Genomic DNA, 18,102 nt, shown 5'->3' on the forward strand with positions numbered 1-18,102 from the left:
CCACAGCATTTTGGAAGTCATATAAAACAATTGCAACTATGATGAATTTGAAACCTTTGAATTGGCCAGATAAAGAGATACTGATTGTTCATAGGCCTAGACAACATAACAGGAGAACGAGGAACAAAGGGGAATCACAAACTCGTGCCGGGGCTACATGTACAGACTCGTTGCGTCCTAAAATCCGATCAGAATGTGCTGGTGGCCAGTCGGCTGGCTGCATTGCGCGCATCAAGACGGTCATCGTCTTCCTCCGCGATCGACCCAACCTGACTGGAAGCTCGGTTGCGCCCTTTACCAGAGCCCTGGCCATTCGCCTCCTCATCATCATCAGGAAGCGAGGGGGCAGTAAAGCTGCCACTCATGCTGCGTCCAACATTGTCATTGCGACGAGGAACACCGCTCCATGAGTCGCCCTTGGGACCCTGACTCGAAGTCATATTTGGCCGGCGTGTCGCAGGGTGGGATTCACGACCCAGTCGGCTCAGGCCACCGGAAGCGTCAATGGCACGGATGTCAGGGCGAACGCTCTCCAAGGTGGCCAGAGTGCGACGCTCGGCTTCGATCTGGCGGAGGGTGTACTCACGCATGCTAAATAGAAGATCCTGGGTAGTTCGGTCAAACCAACGGCGCTTCTCCTGGAGCAGGTTTGACGTGACACGCTGGGTCCGCTTGGTCAAGTAATCTTCATGGTTCTGAGCCTCCTCAAGAGCGTTGATCGCCTCATCTACCTTATCCGGACGCACTGATGAGCTGACCTTCAAGCGGTCCGCCGCGGCACGTTTGCTCCGTGCACTCTGTTGGGCCTGGAGGAGTTCACGGAGGAGAATATGGCGGTTGGTCAGGGTTTCCTTCACAATGAAGGCATCGGAAGAGTGATAACTCAACGGCTCGCCGAGCGTTGTAGCCTCCGCGGTGGCCTGAACAGCGTGGTAGTCACCAACAGTTTGAACGATCTTGCCCAGTTTACGGTAAGCAGCGCCCAAGCCGGGATGAGTCTCCTGTACGCTCATCTGAGCGAGCTTCACGCCGAAATCGGCTTCAGCCAATCCGAGCCCTAAAACAGTCAGATTCAATAGGAACACGATATGGGACGAAAAAAGCTTGAAACTCCAGTTAACGTACCGCGACGGGCCTTGACAACTCGGTCAACTTTATGGCTCGTATCCATTGATCCCAAGTAGAACGTCTTCGCAGTTGGACGAGCAGCTTGCAACTCAGGTGTGTCATCTGGGGGCGGCGCGAACTGCTTCAACATCTTTCGTCGCACGCCTGTTGCCGGCTGCTTCATCCGCAACACAGGGCTATAACCAAAGTCGCTCTCCACGAACAGCACAATCTCATCGTCTTGAATAAGGATCTCATTGCTCAGCACAACATTGAGCCATCGCTGCATTGCCGATTTAATGCGAATCTCATCCTCCTCGGTACCTGCACCGGCCGGTGTCACTGGCGATGGCACGGCAGGGACTAGGGCTTCCGGGTTGGCAGAGACTAGGTGGTCGGCGAGCTTGACGAATTCGGAATGGGTCCGACGCACATCACGATATTGGGTCGTGCGGAACTTGGGAATATTGGTCTGGTTTCAAAAGCAAGCAGGAATCAGCTAGGGCATAGGCGCAAAATACTCAAAGGGGAACACCTACGTGGACGTCGAAACGCAGGATTGGGTCTTTCTTCCCCGTTCTCTCCAGAGCAGTGATTTTCCCTTGGATCCTATAGACGGGGGCCGGAGGGCGTAAGTTTTGTCGTGCTCCGGTCTGATATTGTGCGGGGGAAGCAGATTGCTGTTGCTGGGCGTTTGGAGGCTGGTCTACACTGAATGGGGGGTGCTCCTCGGGATAGTCCGGGTCTCCTAATTGCGCACTTTGCAGCTGCGCAGAGAGGTCTGGGGATTGGGGTTCTCTATTGCGGCCCCTGCCAACGTCCTCGGCCGATTGATTCTGGCCAGGTAAAGGGGAGGATGGGATGTCATTATTGGAAGTGGGGAAGGTGCCTCGCTCAGCACGCGGTGAGGCCCAGGGTGAGGTACCAGTAGGATGATCTGGGTCGGTAGAGATGGTAGAGTAGTCCATCTTGGTTGAAGGTCGATGTAAGGAGTATCTTCGCTGACAAGGGGGAGTGGCTGGTCATGGTAGGCGTCAGTGTTAAACGGCGGAAGATCGGACCCCCCCACAGCAACGGCTAGCTTCAAGACACCGAAAGACCTACCTCGTGCAGCTTCAAACCGCGAATATAGCTGGAATTCGTTCAAATTGGCTTAGCAAAAAGAGCAAATTAACAGCAATAGTATGGGCAAAAGGACCCGAGAAGTTGAAGAAAGGTAGGTGCCGGAGTCAGTTACGTATGGAGGAATGCGTGCGCCAAGCCTCGCCATCTCTAGTCCACTTTGCGGACCGATTTTCTTTGCTCAGGAACTTGCTCTTCCACTGTATCAATAACAATACCATACACCCAATGCCAACCTCCACATAATTCCTTATCCTTCTGTCCCATATTATATGAGCGCTTCCCCTTGGAATGGTCGTGGCTCCGTTGTTGCGTTTTCCCCTCAGGGTGCGCTGTATGAGCTCCAATCTATATAAGACGCCGAGTAATCTTACGTGCAAAAATACATGTTCTTCCCTCAAAGGTCTTCGGTCCAATTACAGACAGCTCCAACGCTTCTCCACGACATCTGCATGCAAGGATGAAGCTCTGGACCGGACCCGGAACATCGGCATTATTGCCCACATCGATGCAGGCAAGACTACCACTACGGAGCGCATGTTATTCTACAGTGGCTTCACACGGCGCATCGGTGATGTGGACGAAGGCTCAACAGTGACCGACTTCCTTCCCGCCGAGCGCGCACGCGGTATCACAATCCAGTCAGCCGCCATTACCTTCCATTGGCCTCCTGGAGAGGTAAATGGAGCGTCAGGCCCCCAGGCTGGGGCGCAGAGTGAGCCAACTCCGCGGTCTGCTTACCCGCACACTATCAATTTGATTGATACCCCTGGCCACGCAGACTTTACATTCGAAGTCATGCGGTCTCTGCGCATCCTCGACGGCGCCGTCTGCATATTGGATGGTGTTGCTGGTGTTGAAGCGCAGACGGAAAAGGTCTGGAATCAGGCAAGCACATATCACATTCCGCGAGTCATTTATGTGAATAAGCTAGATCGTGATGGGGCCGCATTTGGGAGAACGGTGCGAGAAGTTAGTTCTCGCTTGGGTGTCTATCCAGCAGTCTGTCAGATACCATGGTTCCAAGGAGGAAATGGCCCTTTTATCGGGGTAGCAGATGCGATCCACCTCCAAGGACTACGATGGAAGGAAGGTGAGGATGGCCGCACTGTGAAAGTGGCAGACCTTCAGCAATTAGACGCAGAGGAGCCGGCTCTAGCCGCAGAACTGCGGCGGGCACGAATTGCTTTGATTGAGCTGCTCAGTGAGCATGACGAAGACATCGTTGAGAAATTCTTTGAATGCGAAGAAGATCATCTCGCGGTCTCGTCAGCTGATATAATTGAGAGCTTGCGCCGGTGCGTGTTGGATCAGACGAGTCGAATCGTCCCTCTATTTGCAGGTGCCAGTTTCCGGAACATGGGAGTTCAGCCACTGCTGGATTCTATTGTGAATCTTCTCCCCAGTCCACCCGAAGCTCCCGACCCGGAGGTGAGCATTGGCGGTGTCAAAGGAGGTCTTCGGGATCTGCTGTCAGGAGACTTGATTGTGGAGCAGAGCCAGAAGGCGTCCTCACCATCTAAAGGGAAACAACCAAAGAAAAAGAATTTAGCCTTGCAGAGCAGCTCAAAAGATGCGATCAGCAAGCTTCAAAGTTGTGCACTGGCATTCAAAGTGGTCAATGACGCAAAGCGCGGAGTCCTAGTCTATGTTCGGGTATATTCCGGCTCTTTAGATCGCAACAGCCTTCTGTTCAACACAAACTTGCAGCTCTCCGAGCGCGCCCCACGTCTGCTGAAGATGTATGCCAACGATGCTGTGGAAGTGGACTCGATCGCTGCCGGCCACATCGGAGTCGTAGTCGGGCTCAAACAAACCCGGACAGGCGACACCCTCGTGTCCTACGCGGGGAACAAAGCTACTCCCCCGGAGCCACTTACCAGTCTCCAGCTCCGCCCAATTGCTGTTCCACCACCAGTATTCTTTACAAGCGTTGAGCCGCACAGCCTAAGTGAAGAGAAGCGCATGCATGAATCACTCGCACTCCTCCTTCGTGAAGACCCCAGTCTCCACGTCAACGTAGACGAAGAGTCAGGTCAGACGCTTCTAAGCGGCATGGGTGAACTGCATCTTGAAATTGCCCGTGATCGACTGATCAACGATCTCAAAGCTAAGGCCTCAATGGGCCGCATCGAGATCGGCTACCGAGAATCTGCACTTGGTACTTCCAGCCCAATAACCAAGATCTTCGACAAGGAGATCGCTGGGCGGAAGGGGAAAGCAGGCTGTACAGCAGTCGTAGAGCCACTAGGTGAAGACTTCGAGTCCCAAGAGGTAGTAGACCAAGCCACGCTCCTCGTCGAAACGCATGACGGCAATCAGATCATCATCCGTGCCCCCGGTCTACAAATCGACCGCTCCTCCCGCAGCGAAGATGAAACCAGCCCATTCCTCCCACCAGGCATGGACCTCGTCACGTTCCGCACAGCGCTGCAAAACGGATCCTTAGCAGCGCTCGCCCGTGGGCCTCAATTCACTCTCCCAATGCATAATACACGTGTCACCCTAACTATCAATCCGACCACCGACCTCTTCGGCAACGAAACAACCACTTCAGCCCTCTCATCCGCCGCACGCCAGGCCACTGCCGCGGCGCTGAAGGATGTGCAATTTGGCGCGGGGACAACTATGATGGAGCCGGTGATGAATGTGATTATCAGCATCGATGAGGCGAGTCTCGGTTCCGTTGTGCACGATATTTCCTCCTCCCGGGGTGGACATATCATCTCACTCGACGAGGAGGTGCCATTGTCAGGCACAGACGCGTCAACCTCTGCATCCGCACTTGAAGAAGAGGCGCCGCCGCCCATTGATCACCGCCGTGTTTATGCGCCTCCGGACCCATTCGAGGCGGCATCTGTTGGTGTAGAGATTCCTGCTGCTGCGACTCGGCCGCGCACAATTATCGCAAAGGTGCCGCTTAAGGAAATGGTTGGTTATCTCAAACATTTGCGGAGTTTGACTGCTGGTCGGGGTACTTTTGTCATGAGTGTTGACCGGTTTGAAAAGATGTCTGGTCAGAGGCAGAAGGTCGTGCTTGCAGAGCTGAGGGGCGGATTTTGATTCCCGACTCTTCAGGGTCAAGTTGTTAAACGTCGGATTTAACCAGGAATTTTCTTGTATATCATCACATCTCATAATATCTCATCACTGTACCAATATTGCTCTACTTTTCGGCTACTTTCTCTCCTGCCTCCCCAATTGACATCAGGCCAAGCTAATATGAAGCAGATGGAGTATGCATCTGATCTTCCCTTTTCCAAAGAGGGAGATGCTAATATATATGAGTAATGTAGATAGAGGCCGTATGTAGACACAAAAAGATAACACTGGACATAAGGTCATGGCAGCAGAACAGCAGCCCATAAACAAACAGATAACATCGAGCAAAAGAAGGCACGTATAAGCTACCAGTTGTCATCCCATTCATCCTTGCCCTTGCCCGTCCCCGAAACCGTAGTATTCTTACTCTCTCCAGCTTCTGCCCTAGATAAAGCAGGTGTAGAGTTAGCCAGCGAGGAGGCAGTGGGGCCCTTGCGCATGGCAGCGGTTCCAACAACGTCAGACCGTTGAGACCGTTGTGATCCACTGCGGCGGTGGCTGGATGTATCTTGATCGCCCATTGACGAGAAGTCGTCCCAGAATTCTCGGCGTTCAGGCTCTACGCGGCTACGGCGTCCGTCAACGTCTTTATCTTCTCCTTCAACAAACTTATTGAACTGGTCGGCAGCGCCGCGGACCCCTGTTTGCAGGTTCTGACCTAATGTTGCAGCATGGAGGCGGGCCTGGGCTGCGAAGTCGGATTCGGCGAGCTGGGTGTTCATGTTAGTAATTGGACCAAAAGACCTCAAACCAGAGATGATAAAAATTCGCAAGCACGGTCGTGCACACACCTGTTTAGCCGTTGGCTGTAGATAAGCATCATTAACCTGTTTTGCGCTCTTGCCAACCGTGGATGCAAACCACCCGAATCCTTTGGTGATAGTGCCCATGGGGTCTTTCTGAAGATCTTCAAAGGGCTGTCCACCACCGCCACCACCCCAACCACCAAGTCCCCCAAAGGGCGAAGAGCGCCGCTCACTCGCAGAGGGCGCAGGCATACCACCTCCGAAACCAGTAAACTTTCCACCCTGTGAGGGCGGCAGGTTATCGGCGCGACTGGAATTATCATTGCCCAGTTTCGCAAAGTAAGCCTCGTTCTGCTCCTTCTTGCTCGGCATACCACCTCGCTGGCTGTCGCTAGAGCGAATGGATGACGCTGCAGGCGACCCAGCCCGCGCGCCAGCGCCAGCAACACCGCCCAGGCTCAAGGGTGTGCTTGATCGCGAGGAGCTATTCTTCTTCTCCTGGCCCTGGACGTATTCGCGGCCGTCGACTTTGCACGATAACCGTTCCTTCCATTCCTCGCCCGTGTCGCTTTCATATCGTTCCTTGATAGTCGAGTCTTCGAATGTACGGCCTTCTGAGACAGTAACTGGATGTTCATCGTAGAAAGTCTTCCAGGGCTCGTTTCCTCCCAGCTCCATGCGTTGGATTTCGGCGTGTTTGAAGGCGTCCATGGTGATCGAACGGACGAAGGAGATGTGCACACCTAGCCCGCGGTGTGTGCCGGCACAGTTGAGGCAGATGAATGTTCCGAACTTCGGGGAGGCCTGGTTAATATGCCCATGGTAGGCAAAGAGTCAGCAAAGAGTGTGGTCTGCGGGGTGTGGGTATGGGTTGTTTTGGTAGGGTAAAGTGCGTTCATGGTGATAATGCTTCTCGAAGAACAATATCAGGGCGATGGGCGAGAGAGAGTAGTAACGCATACCCATTGAGGTGACGGGGCGCCGCAATCGCAGCACTTGTCATTTCCGTTCGTCTTGGAGATTTGGAGGAGCTGTGGCACATGTCTGTGTCAGTGACCATGACGCGTTGCGAGATTTAACCTGGCAGCACACCTTTGTCCTCGTTTCCGGGTCGACCTCCCACATGCGAGACATAGTGAGTGAATATACAAAGGTGACCAGTCGTGAATTTAGGAAATGCAATCCAAATAACGGAGTGCGCTAAGATGTTGGAGAGTTGACCGACTCGGCACCGTTGAGAGATTTGCCCCTTTTTCTCGATGGAGCTGTGCGAAAGCTGAAACGTACTGAACCCAAAAAAATCAATGCAATTGTCTCGATGACAGAATAAAAACCAATTAAAGATAAGTGAGACAGTGCGTATTCTACGTTTTGCCTCTGATCGGCAAGGGTCGTGCTTCGCATCATCCCCAACCAAATCGGGTACACACACCCATTTGTATAGATGTCGAGGGACTACTCTTAGATTCAATATGCCGGGTGGCAGATCGTCATCATTTAGTAAATGTGTGCTAAGGTACAATACAAAAGGCGAAGAAAAAAAAAAAGAAAGTCGTTAAGGACGGAGAGCACATCAGCAAAGATGGCTCTCCTGCATGGTCAACTGATCCATGTTGTCCGATAAAAGTCATGAATCCATCCCCTCTCCCCAATTTCCCCATAATCGTTGAGTAGCTAAGATATTCACGGTGACCTGTAGTCTGCAGAGCACCATGATCATATCGATACGATCATCCGTTGAATCTTCCTCTTCTGTTTCCCATTCCAAAGCCAATTAGCAAGTGCCTCATGCGGTCGAGTGGAATTCATTCGACATTTAAGCCTTTGTGGTGACGGCGGGAGCAGCGTTCTCCTTCTCCTTCTCCTGAACAGGAGCAGATACGGGAGCCGAAGCGGGGGCAGGAGCTGAAGCAGGAGCTGGAGCTGGAGCTGAAACGGAAGCAGGAGCAGCAGTAGCAGCCTCGGTCTCAGCTGCAGCGTTAATATCATCGTCTTCCTTGCCGGGGCTGTCGATGGCAACCTTAACGGCGATGACGCGGCCATCAATATCCTTGCCGTTCATCTCGCTGACGGCCTTGGCTTGGAGCTCCTCTGAGGCAAGATTCACGAAGCCAAAGCCACGGGTCTTGCGGCGCTCATTGCGAGCCTGCAACTTCTTGATCATGAAACGAGGGATAGGACGCAGGGCAACCTTGGCAGAGACGGGCTCGTAGGCAGCGAAAATCTCCTTGAGCTAAAGAGAGAAAAGAATATTAGTCAGTGTAACCTCAGACGGAGAAAAGACGGAAGAAATAGATGTAACCCACCTTATCCTCGGTCAAGTCGTACGGCAGGTTGGCAACCATGACCTTGGTCTTAGAAGGAATGCCATCCTCAGGAGGACCGCGCTGCTTCTGGGGGCGTGCGGCGCGGGACTCGCTGGTCTTCGAGGCAGTATCCTTCTCATTTGTAGTGTCAGCAAGGGGGGTCTCGGCGACGACAGCCTCGGTAGTGGCTTCCTGGCCATCCTGGGCCTTGGCCAAAGTCAGCATCCAGTTCAGAGTATCGATGTGCGCGGATTCAAGCAAGGAAAGAGATTGGGCACATACAGCACGGCTACGGCCGGTGCGTCCACCACGACCGCGGGCACGGCCACGGCCACGGCCGCGACCACCAGCACGCTTGCGGCCCTCGGCGCCTTCGCCACCACTGGCAGCACCTTCCTTGGCCTCAGCAGGCTCGGGCTTGCGGGCAAGCTGCACAGACACCTTGCGCTGGAGAATCTCCTTACCGGAGAGGGCCTCAATAGCGGCAGAAGCTTCAGCGGCAGTAGCGATGTCCACAAATGCGTAACCAACTGGGCGGTTGGTGCGGGGGTTCACCGGGATCGAGGTGGTCTCGCTGAGAGATGAAATGAGTCAGAAAGTGTCCAATAAATGATGGGGTTCACAAGCTTGAATGTTTGTTGAAGGTGGGGGTGATTTGGATGTGATCCACAGATGTAGGAATTACTCACATGGTGTAGGTCTTAAAGAACTCCTTGAGCTCCTCCTCAGTAGTCGCGTATGCGAGATTACCGATGTACAGACGACGACCCTCATCCGCACTGGCAGCCGCGGCATCGGCAGCCTTGGTGGAAGGGGTAGCACCGTTGGTACTGGGCTTATCAGTCAAAATGGTCGCAGCCACGGAGTCAGCAAGTGCGTCGACGTCAGACATCTTGAATGTTGAGATGTTGAAGGATGAAAAGTGTCGGGGTGTTTATTTGCCTAAAGCTGAAATAGACTTGACGGGAGGTGGGAGCGAGGGAAGGAGCAGGGTAGCTTCGTGCCCTAGATACCAATTGAAAAGAGAAGATGGGATTGAAGTTTTTGATGCACTGGATCTTGAAGAGAGGGAGGGAGGAGGATGGGAGAAGGAGATGGAAAGGGAAAGGAGAGGCGGTGTAGCACTAGCCCAGTGAGAGCTCGAAGTGAATGGGGCAGGTGCGATCGAGGTACTTTTCCTCGATCACCCCATTTGGGCTCTAGGCCCCTAACAACCCATAACAACTCATAACAACCCCGATTAACTCCCAATCAACTCCCAATTGATCCCCAACTAAGAAGTGATTCCCCTAATTTTAGGCTCTTAACCCCGAATGCCTCCCGAGGTTCTCTTCTGCCTGAAACATACACCTTTCCCCAGCCCCGCCTTACATGAAAGCCTGACTCAGAACAGCTGGCCTGATGTCATTCTGGAGTCCATTTGAACCAATTGTGATCCATTACTATCTTTCTATCACTTCTTGCTACTTATTCCCTACAAAGATATTTTTTTCCTATATAACTCATTTTTGTTATTGTGTTTGATTCTTCTCAAATTCTCTACTTAGCTGCACATCTGCATACCATCCACAATCCGCACATGTGCATGACAATACCCGTGTGACATGTGCTATAAATAATCGGGGGATCTTCCTCAATTATCTCCACTTCATATTCTCCACGTCTTCAGATTCATCTTTACAAAGTACATTTAATATAGATGGTAGGCACGAATATACAATTATGTACTCTATGCTCATTCAGATACTCAACTACAACAGTTTCCCAGTCCTAGATACACGATATTGGTCCAGGCTACACAAGTGATACACAATCACAATATTTGCTTCCTTACACAATATCCATCGTCTTACAGGCAATCTCTTGTCAATATGAGCTTACAATTAGAAACAAATCTGTTACCCTTAGGCTATACTCTGTCCGTTAATCCGCTTGGGACACTGCTGTTGCTATGTTGCCAAAACATTGGCCAGTTCAAGGTCAAAATGCTTCGGCAGCTTCGGTTTAGTTTCATGGCACAAATGTCCACTTTTCTGTACATTGCAGAGTCAACTAAAAAAGACCCCTGCCTCGGTGTATGCTTTGAGGAATATATATTTCGATAGGAAGCCTCATGATTTGACCTTCAGTCTATGTACTTCGTATACAACAGTAATCACGAGTTCACTTTATAGTATCACAAAGATATATTAAATGATTTAATAACCCTAAAATAGCTAGAACGTATTAAATCACTAGAGACATATGCGATGTAGATCTACAAAGTACATGGGTTTTCTTCTGGTGGCGTCCCATGTCGCCATCGCCACATGAGGTAAGTAGACACCGGAATTCTCAGGCGTGTATAAAGCTTGGTACAAAGTACATCCATAGACTATTTGGGTAGTTTATTGGCTACAAGTCAGGACTTGGCACTGTACGGAGTACCACTCCGAAATAGGCCTCTTGATTTTTGACCTTGAAATAAAGCAAAAATAAAAAAATCTTGGAATGCAAACAGCTTAGGAAGATCGACAGTTTAGCGTGATATTGACGGACATGAACTCCACTGCCTCGTCACTTTTGAAAAAAAAAAAAAAAAAAAAAAAAAAAAACAAGATTCGAGGCAAAGCTGAGTCAGCCTTGGATTTAAACACCCCAAAGGTCCATAACATCCAAAGTCTGTTTTCGGATCAGAAGGGGGAGTTTCATGTTCTTGGTTTACTTACATTTTCATTTTGGTCTTGGGGACTACGTCTATTAATCTTGCCCCTAACCTTCCGGAACTCGCTCCAGCAATATGGACCGCATCGATCCAGTTGAGGACTCCAACGCCCCTAATGAGAACCCTCAGGGGACCCAACCCACAGGGCAACCCACAGAGCTTGGCCCCGTCAGGCCAGTAGGTCCTGCCCCGTTGCGTACTCGAGGCGATTCACGGGCGCGACGACCGAGTATTCGCCTGTCTCGCTTCCCATCTGTTCCTTCACTAGATAACATTAATCAACCGCCTCAACCAGAGGGTCAAGGCCAACCACCACCCTTCGAACCGCAGCCCATCCGATCGCCCCCTCCTAATGAAGAGGACGAAGCATGGCTATCAGGTCGACGGCGCAGCAACTCGGAGCCAAATCGGGGGCGCTGGTCATCTCCTCCTCCCGATTTTCTCTCACAGGTGGCGACTCCTATGCGAATGATGCCTGTGACCGAGGAATCCTCACACCAAAGCCCCGCTCCACCCTCTCCAGTGGCAATATTACCCGGTCAAAAGGCTCAGTCAGACTGTGAACAACTTGATCCGGAGCAACTCGAGGCCCCTCCCGCACTAGCGCGACCAGCGGGTCGGCTTCGGCGAACTAGTCAAGCTGCGTTGAATCGCTTTACTCGGAACCGTGCAAGTACAGTAACAGGAGCTGCACCGACTCCGAACATAGAAGAGGAGCAACGCGAAAACGAGTATGGATCTCATGTCGTCGACGTGTTGGACGTGATCGGTAAGCATTAATGCCAAGTGTGATACAAATATCATGGTTTTAACTTGGCTCAATCTAGATCCCGAGGTTTCTGCGCTTTCCACTCTCACTAATGTCCAAAACTCTCTCTTTATACCGAACCTGGGTGGGTTCATCAATCGCATGCCCACCTATACGATTTCACGACCGCAATATTCTTCAGATGAGGAACAGGGAACTTCAACGGATGAGGGTGAACCGTCCAAGGATGACCAGACCAAACAGCGTCCGGCTTTAGAACATCTCCGCTCATTCCAGAGTATGTCCTCCGTGTTGCGTGGCCCCAAATATGCCGTTCTCCCAGAAGGGCAGGGACTTGAAGGATGGACTAGGGAAGATTATGCTGAACTTAATGATCATGTTCGACATATGCTTCACTCTCGGCGGTCCAAGTTCAAACGGGCCATGAAAGGATTTAGGCAGTACGTACGAAAGCGTAAGTGACATTCCCCGCAAACCCATTTTTGCTAAATACTGATTTCGCCTAGCCCTTGGCTTTCTTGTAACTCTATACGCAACTCTGATCACCCTGTTCGGTCTGGCCTGGGTTCTTTTCTTGATTGGTGAGATATCTTGGCCCGATGCTTTCTGGCTAGTATGCTGACAGTCACTTAGGTTGGATCAATGTCGGTGGAAAACAGACCTATGTTGTCAATGTCATAGATAACGTTTTGGTTGCCCTGTTTGCCATTATGGGTGATGGGCTGGCTCCTTTCCGCGCTGTCGATACGTATCACATGAGTTACATTGCGCATTATACATTTTTGTCATGGAAAGTTCGTCAGAAGCGGGCTCTGCCAGGCCTCAAGGACAAGAATGACCTTCCATCGAAACCGGAGGCGGACGTCGACGTTGAAATTGGCGAAGCCGTCAAGGGGGAGGATCACGAATTTTCCGTTCTCGATCCCAGCCAACAATTACGATTAATGCATCACCAGAATAAGTTTGCAAAGTCGCATACTTTCTATAAGCCGCACGAAACCTTTACTCACCACGCCTTCCCTTTACGCTTACTCATCGCTATTGTCGTCATCCTTGACTGTCATTCTATACTCCAAATGGCTCTTGGTGCCTGCACCTGGAGTATGGAAGACCCCGATAAGCGCCCATTCGCTCTGACAACTGTGATTCTTTGCTGCTCCATCACCTGTAATATCACGGGTGGTGTGCTGATCATGGTTGGTGATCGGCGAACCCGAAAGAAGGATGTTGTCGAAAGGCTCTTCCGCCAACAGCTGACGGAAGAAGCCATGAGAAAAATGGAAAAGAAGAAGATCAAGGAGGAGCGCCGCAGTGCTCAGATTGAACGTTCCAGTGCTCAAATAGAGCGGTCTAGTGCACAGATTGGCCGGTCCAGCGCTCAAATTGACCACCCAAAGCCATATGGCGGCACCTGATCACAGCAACTTCCATGTTCTCACTTACGAACGTCATGACATGGGCATTAGGAACGTTGGTCCAGCTGGATCAAGGCGCTTCTTTATTTTGCCGCACCTGTACAGATTATCAACTATTAATAATGAGTTTTCTTTTGGTTGATTTTATATGCTAGCCACGGAGTTTTTTTTGGATCTCATATAGGGATGACATTTGCTTTTGCCATTTTGCTCTTAGCGTACGGTGGAAATTTGCTTTTAGTCATTTGGTTGATACTTGATACAATGCATTGGCTTATGATTTTAGATCCATAATGTTGTTTTTGTCCGTCTATTCAATCTATTCAACTTAGATGAGAACAATATGAGCATCAGTCTCTCGCGCAAATAAAAAAATGAAGAAGAGGCCTGACAGAACATCAAGTAGTGATAGTAACCTTCTCCCCAACCCATTTCCCTCCCCCTTTAACAATCTCCTCAAAAATCCACTCACCAACCAGAGCGCGTGAAATCGTATACCCGATAGCAGGAGCCTTCTCTGGCCCAGCCCTCACTTTCTCCAATTTCACCCCTTCGCCCCCTTTCTCCCCCTCACAAACAGAAACCCGATGATCCCCCGTTAAAAAGCTGGGCCTCACAATAACAACCCCAGCTGCAAGCACCCCAGCATGCCCCAGCGCAACCTCTTTGTCAAGCAATATCTCCATCTGCAATTTATCTGCATGTGGGATCGGCAAGAGCATAGAGTACATAGGCCTGAACCAGAACGGCACATCTTTATTGCCAGGCATGTGCCCCGTGGTTGATATCACAGTAACCATCGGCGCAACAGCATGATACGCCTCGAACGAAGCAAACCGCTCAGAAGCAATCTGCGCCAGTGATTCCAGCAGCGCGCGTGTTGTCTCTTCCGTGATATGCGGGTTTGAGAGCTTAATGTGCGGCAGCGCAGGTATGCGTATCTGAGTATTTGCGCATTTTGTTTCCCTGGTGAAGCACATTGTCGGTGCGCCGCCTATGCCAGAAATTATGCTTGTCACGAGTGTACAAGCGCCATTGGGTGCGTCCTTGGGGGTGGAGTGGGTGATGAGTGTTTTCGTGATGCTTCCCACATCTGTTGCGTCGCCCTCGATTATCTCAAGCTGGCGAAAGAGAATCTCCTCTGTTATACCAGGCTGTGAGAGGAGCATTGTCGTGAGCTTTGAGGGGGTGCGCGCTAGAGCTCTAGCGTTGTAGCCGTTGAGAAGGGTGTAGGTCAGGCAGGCGTTGGCGCAGCCGCCTGTTGCTCCAAGAAAGGCGAGGGTTTCCATTCCAAGGACTGACTGGTGTGTATAATTGGAATTTAAATTGTAATTTGTAGATTGGAGCTGGAGGTTTGCTTGTATTGCAGAGCTCGAAATGGATTGTGATAGTGATAATAGCACCCCCAGAATTCAAGGATCCTTTATATCAGTGATCAGTATATGCCTAGTTATAATTTTTTCGGTGGCCCTTAAATATCTATCCGTCTCCGATTCAGCTTAAACAAAATGAGGTTATAGTAGGTATAGAGTTGTGACCGTGTAGTCTAAGCCTATCACAGGTGGCGTACGCTAGGCTGAAAGTGGTTTGGTTGCGGACAAACAACCCACCGATGCGGGCGAACTACTGCTCCATCAAAGTACAATCGCCAATGATCTGGGATTGTTGAAGATACACATAGTATGAATAGAGATAAGAGCAGCAGCTCAATTGTTGAGGTAAGTATATGCTATTTAAAGCGTTTAATGCGAAAAAGAATCTATACTTCCAGCATTTTGCTCGAGATATATATATCTACATCAACATCACATGTAACACACCATAGATATCATATTCATTAATTCCGTACAGGTTCTATGTTCATTGAGTATCCTGTTAGATTGTATGCTTCCAGGCTATATCTACAGAGTCCAGGATTTATTAATCCCCAAATATCAAGCGATGTATATCGCTGACTGCGACACTTATATCAAACAATTGCCAACATCTAGATGTAATCCAAGCGACCAGCAGGAAATAACAACAGATTCTATTAATCTACTTTACTTCCCATGTAACTTGTCATTTAACATTGCTGAAATCTCCATGCTTAGAATATATTAATATATATTGTAGATAGACACTAGAGGGTTTGAATAGCAAATGGTCGAGGTACAGTTCAAGCTACTCACTACCACTTACCCTATTACAACATGCAAATGGGGCTCCCTCCAAATATCGAAGAGATTTCCATTAGAATTTCATCTTGAATCCCAAAGCCCTACAATTATGCGACTTGGAGATATTCGATCTAGACCAAACTCAACCAAAACAATATGTGGAAGGACCGTATATTGCAGTTTCAACAAACACCAACATTCAAATCTTGTCAAGGTTTGATATTTGCCTCGAGGAAGGAGAGTGTAGATCGGCACGGTTGCCCATCGTAACATCACATGCTATGTCTGGGAGCAGGGTAGATAATCTGAAGTAAACAGGATCGACATGAGTCCGGCGATCTCGAATTCCCTAGTATCGAGAGATAGGTGGACCCAAGTATGGAGAAAAGAAGGAAATCCAACAGGGGAACCTCCTATGATGTACTCTGCACATGTAGGCGTAAAGGTGCAGCAAGGCAAAGATTGCCCGTAAGGCACGCTGCCCTGACTATGAGTGCAAATTAAAATAAGATGCATGATATCGGACAATTTCTGCCACCACGGCGCCCCTAAACGCCTCAAACCGCCTGCAAGGTATGATGATCGGCGCCACAGACACCAAATGGTCACATATTTTGCGCAGGGGCAGATTTTGAAACTGTAGGGAATACCTTGGCGATGGAGACAGGGGTTGCGTACACACCTTGATCACTTCTAGAAGGACCCTGGATCCGAATATATGATTCACAACGTATGTGGATGGTCGATCCTTGCTCAATAAAGGATATGTGTGAGGCTCGTAGACTTAGAAAATGCTATCGAATTTGGACACCTTGGAACAGAATCAGGGTATAATGGAGCCTTGATAGATACCGCCGGCAGGGCGGAATGCAGGGACCATGCATCTCCAGAAGCCAAGGGGGCACATCTCATTGATCGTAAAATTCCGGAATTAAGAAGGGCCAATGATATTGCTAGGAGGTAGAGATGATCAAGGCAAGATCGGGACTGAACCCTTGCGTGAGACATTCCACCGGCAAAAATGGGAGTGTTGTTTTTGGTCCTTCACGATGAACACTGGTAGAGCGCCTCGTGCCTAAACACTCCGAATGGAAGATAAAAGGCGAGGATTAGGTCGTGTTCTGTATTCCTCATCCATCTGCATCTCTCTCTACCTTCTCCATCCTTCAAACCTTTCAAATCCTTACAAGATTTTAATCTTTTAATACTCTACCTTCAAGATGCAGTTCACTCTCTCCGCCGTTGTCCTCGCCCTTGCCGGCTTCGCTGCTGCCCTGCCCGCTGAGAACTCGCACAATGGTCTCCAGTCGCAGGATAGCACTCCTCGCTTCAAGGTTCCCGACACCATGACCATTGAACAGGCTCAGGCCAAGTGTGGTGATCAGGCTCAGCTCTCTTGCTGCAACAAGGCCACCTACGCCGGTGACACCACCGACATCAACTCAGGAATCCTTGCTGGGACCCTCTCCAACCTCATCGGTGCCGGATCTGGTGCCTCTGGTCTTGGTGTCTTCGATCAGTGCTCCAAGCTCGATGCTTCCAGTACGTTTCTACTCTTGATTAATCTGGTTGATTTCCTACTAACTTTGCTATAGTTCCTATCCTCATTGGAATTAACGTCCAGGACCTTCTCAACCAGAACTGCAAGCAGAACATTGCCTGCTGCGCCAACTCGCCCTCCAGCGCCAGCAAAGACCTTGTCGGTGCCGGTCTTCCTTGTGTTGCCCTCGGTTCCATTCTCTAAGCGCATCGCTGTGGACCCCGTCAGATTTGCACAATGGAAAAGTTACAAGAGATATGTGTTATACTCTGTTTCTGCATTTGTTAGCTTGTTTGTTTGAGATTGTTCGCACTGTGACGCTTTTCATAGAGGCCCTAATATCTCATTTAACATAAACACTTCGATTCCCTATTGAATTTGATCCCGTACGTCATGGAGCGTAGAAGTTATTATATGAATAAAGTCACATCACCGTGCCAATTGTGACTCGACAACCCGTCACAATGGTGGCCTCTTCAATTTCCAAACTCTTGACACAATGAAAACCCGACACTCCGCAAATCGCTATAGAATGATGATGGTATGACGAGCGAAGACAAGGCTGGAGCTGTTGGCTGAGCATGGGAGACAGTGGGCACTTCATTCATCCAAGGCTGGATTGAGAGAGTTGTTGGATTGACTTACTGAGGGAGTACGGCAAGTTCATGGCAAAAGAGTATTGGGCCATGGGCCTCAAGAGTGGCAAGGATATCTCGTATGAGCCTGCCACGGAGGAGGAGATCGCGACAGCGGAAGAGCAAGTCGGTGAGCTGCCTACTGATTTTATGGAGACGGTCCGATTGGATAACGGGTATGTATTGCAAAAGTCATGGCCCTGTGAAAAGCACACCTATGTTATAGAAGTCACAGCTGACTAGGGCATTCAGATTCAAGGGCGGCTGCCACTTATTTGCAGGTGGTCAAGCGGGAACCCGGAATATTACCACGGAGGAAAACGGCTTTGCAGATGCTGGCTATGAGTATTACGAGGATGAGATGGGATTCTACCTTTACAATATGATCAAAGTTCAATCTGGGACCTAATGCGATGAATACACCCATTTTATTATTCCTCCTAGGACTTGGAAGGAGTGTTTAACGCGCATGGGAAAAGAAGTCAAAAGACGACGAG

The 18,102-nt window shown here is 50.0% G+C and overlaps 8 protein-coding genes across 8 annotated transcripts; 4 read left to right on the top strand and 4 right to left on the bottom strand.

Moving 5' to 3' along the window:
• Window positions 1-188: 188 nt before the first annotated feature.
• Window positions 189-2,075, bottom strand: N7479_005522 (retromer subunit VPS17; the record flags this gene model as incomplete). The annotated part of the gene is made up of 3 exons (XM_057253218.1): window positions 189-1,057; window positions 1,126-1,579; window positions 1,647-2,075. The coding sequence occupies 3 exons, from the start codon at window positions 2,073-2,075 to the stop codon at window positions 189-191; spliced, it is 1,752 nt and encodes a 583-aa protein (XP_057107080.1).
• Window positions 2,076-2,565: 490 nt separating this feature from the next.
• Window positions 2,566-5,292, top strand: N7479_005523 (mitochondrial elongation factor MEF2; the record flags this gene model as incomplete). The annotated part of the gene is made up of 1 exon (XM_057253219.1): window positions 2,566-5,292. The coding sequence occupies one exon, from the start codon at window positions 2,566-2,568 to the stop codon at window positions 5,290-5,292; it is 2,727 nt and encodes a 908-aa protein (XP_057107081.1).
• A 344-nt stretch (window positions 5,293-5,636) lies between these two features.
• N7479_005524 (GTPase-activating protein GCS1) lies at window positions 5,637-7,211 on the bottom strand (the record flags this gene model as incomplete). The annotated part of the gene is made up of 4 exons (XM_057253220.1): window positions 5,637-6,041; window positions 6,123-6,881; window positions 7,040-7,108; window positions 7,170-7,211. 4 exons carry the CDS (start codon window positions 7,209-7,211, stop codon window positions 5,637-5,639), a joined length of 1,275 nt encoding a protein of 424 aa, XP_057107082.1.
• A 682-nt stretch (window positions 7,212-7,893) lies between these two features.
• N7479_005525 (Nucleotide-binding alpha-beta plait) lies at window positions 7,894-9,275 on the bottom strand (the record flags this gene model as incomplete). Its single annotated transcript, XM_057253221.1, has 3 exons — window positions 7,894-8,310; window positions 8,384-8,957; window positions 9,073-9,275. 3 exons carry the CDS (start codon window positions 9,273-9,275, stop codon window positions 7,894-7,896), a joined length of 1,194 nt encoding a protein of 397 aa, XP_057107083.1.
• A 1,887-nt stretch (window positions 9,276-11,162) lies between these two features.
• On the top strand, window positions 11,163-13,271 carry N7479_005526 (DUF2985 domain-containing protein; the record flags this gene model as incomplete). The annotated part of the gene is made up of 4 exons (XM_057253222.1): window positions 11,163-11,856; window positions 11,915-12,310; window positions 12,363-12,437; window positions 12,490-13,271. 4 exons carry the CDS (start codon window positions 11,163-11,165, stop codon window positions 13,269-13,271), a joined length of 1,947 nt encoding a protein of 648 aa, XP_057107084.1.
• A 398-nt stretch (window positions 13,272-13,669) lies between these two features.
• On the bottom strand, window positions 13,670-14,560 carry N7479_005527 (uncharacterized protein; the record flags this gene model as incomplete). Its single annotated transcript, XM_057253223.1, has 1 exon — window positions 13,670-14,560. One exon carries the CDS (start codon window positions 14,558-14,560, stop codon window positions 13,670-13,672), a length of 891 nt encoding a protein of 296 aa, XP_057107085.1.
• A 2,090-nt stretch (window positions 14,561-16,650) lies between these two features.
• N7479_005528 (hydrophobin family protein) lies at window positions 16,651-17,174 on the top strand (the record flags this gene model as incomplete). The annotated part of the gene is made up of 2 exons (XM_057253224.1): window positions 16,651-16,972; window positions 17,026-17,174. The coding sequence occupies 2 exons, from the start codon at window positions 16,651-16,653 to the stop codon at window positions 17,172-17,174; spliced, it is 471 nt and encodes a 156-aa protein (XP_057107086.1).
• Window positions 17,175-17,635: 461 nt separating this feature from the next.
• On the top strand, window positions 17,636-18,014 carry N7479_005529 (uncharacterized protein; the record flags this gene model as incomplete). The annotated part of the gene is made up of 2 exons (XM_057253225.1): window positions 17,636-17,781; window positions 17,858-18,014. The coding sequence occupies 2 exons, from the start codon at window positions 17,636-17,638 to the stop codon at window positions 18,012-18,014; spliced, it is 303 nt and encodes a 100-aa protein (XP_057107087.1).
• Window positions 18,015-18,102: the final 88 nt, after the last annotated feature.

Source organism: Penicillium vulpinum (assembly GCF_028829585.1).
Source record: "Penicillium vulpinum strain IBT 29486 chromosome Unknown utg000003l_segment0_segment0, whole genome shotgun sequence".
NCBI classification, from domain to species: domain Eukaryota; kingdom Fungi; phylum Ascomycota; class Eurotiomycetes; order Eurotiales; family Aspergillaceae; genus Penicillium; species Penicillium vulpinum.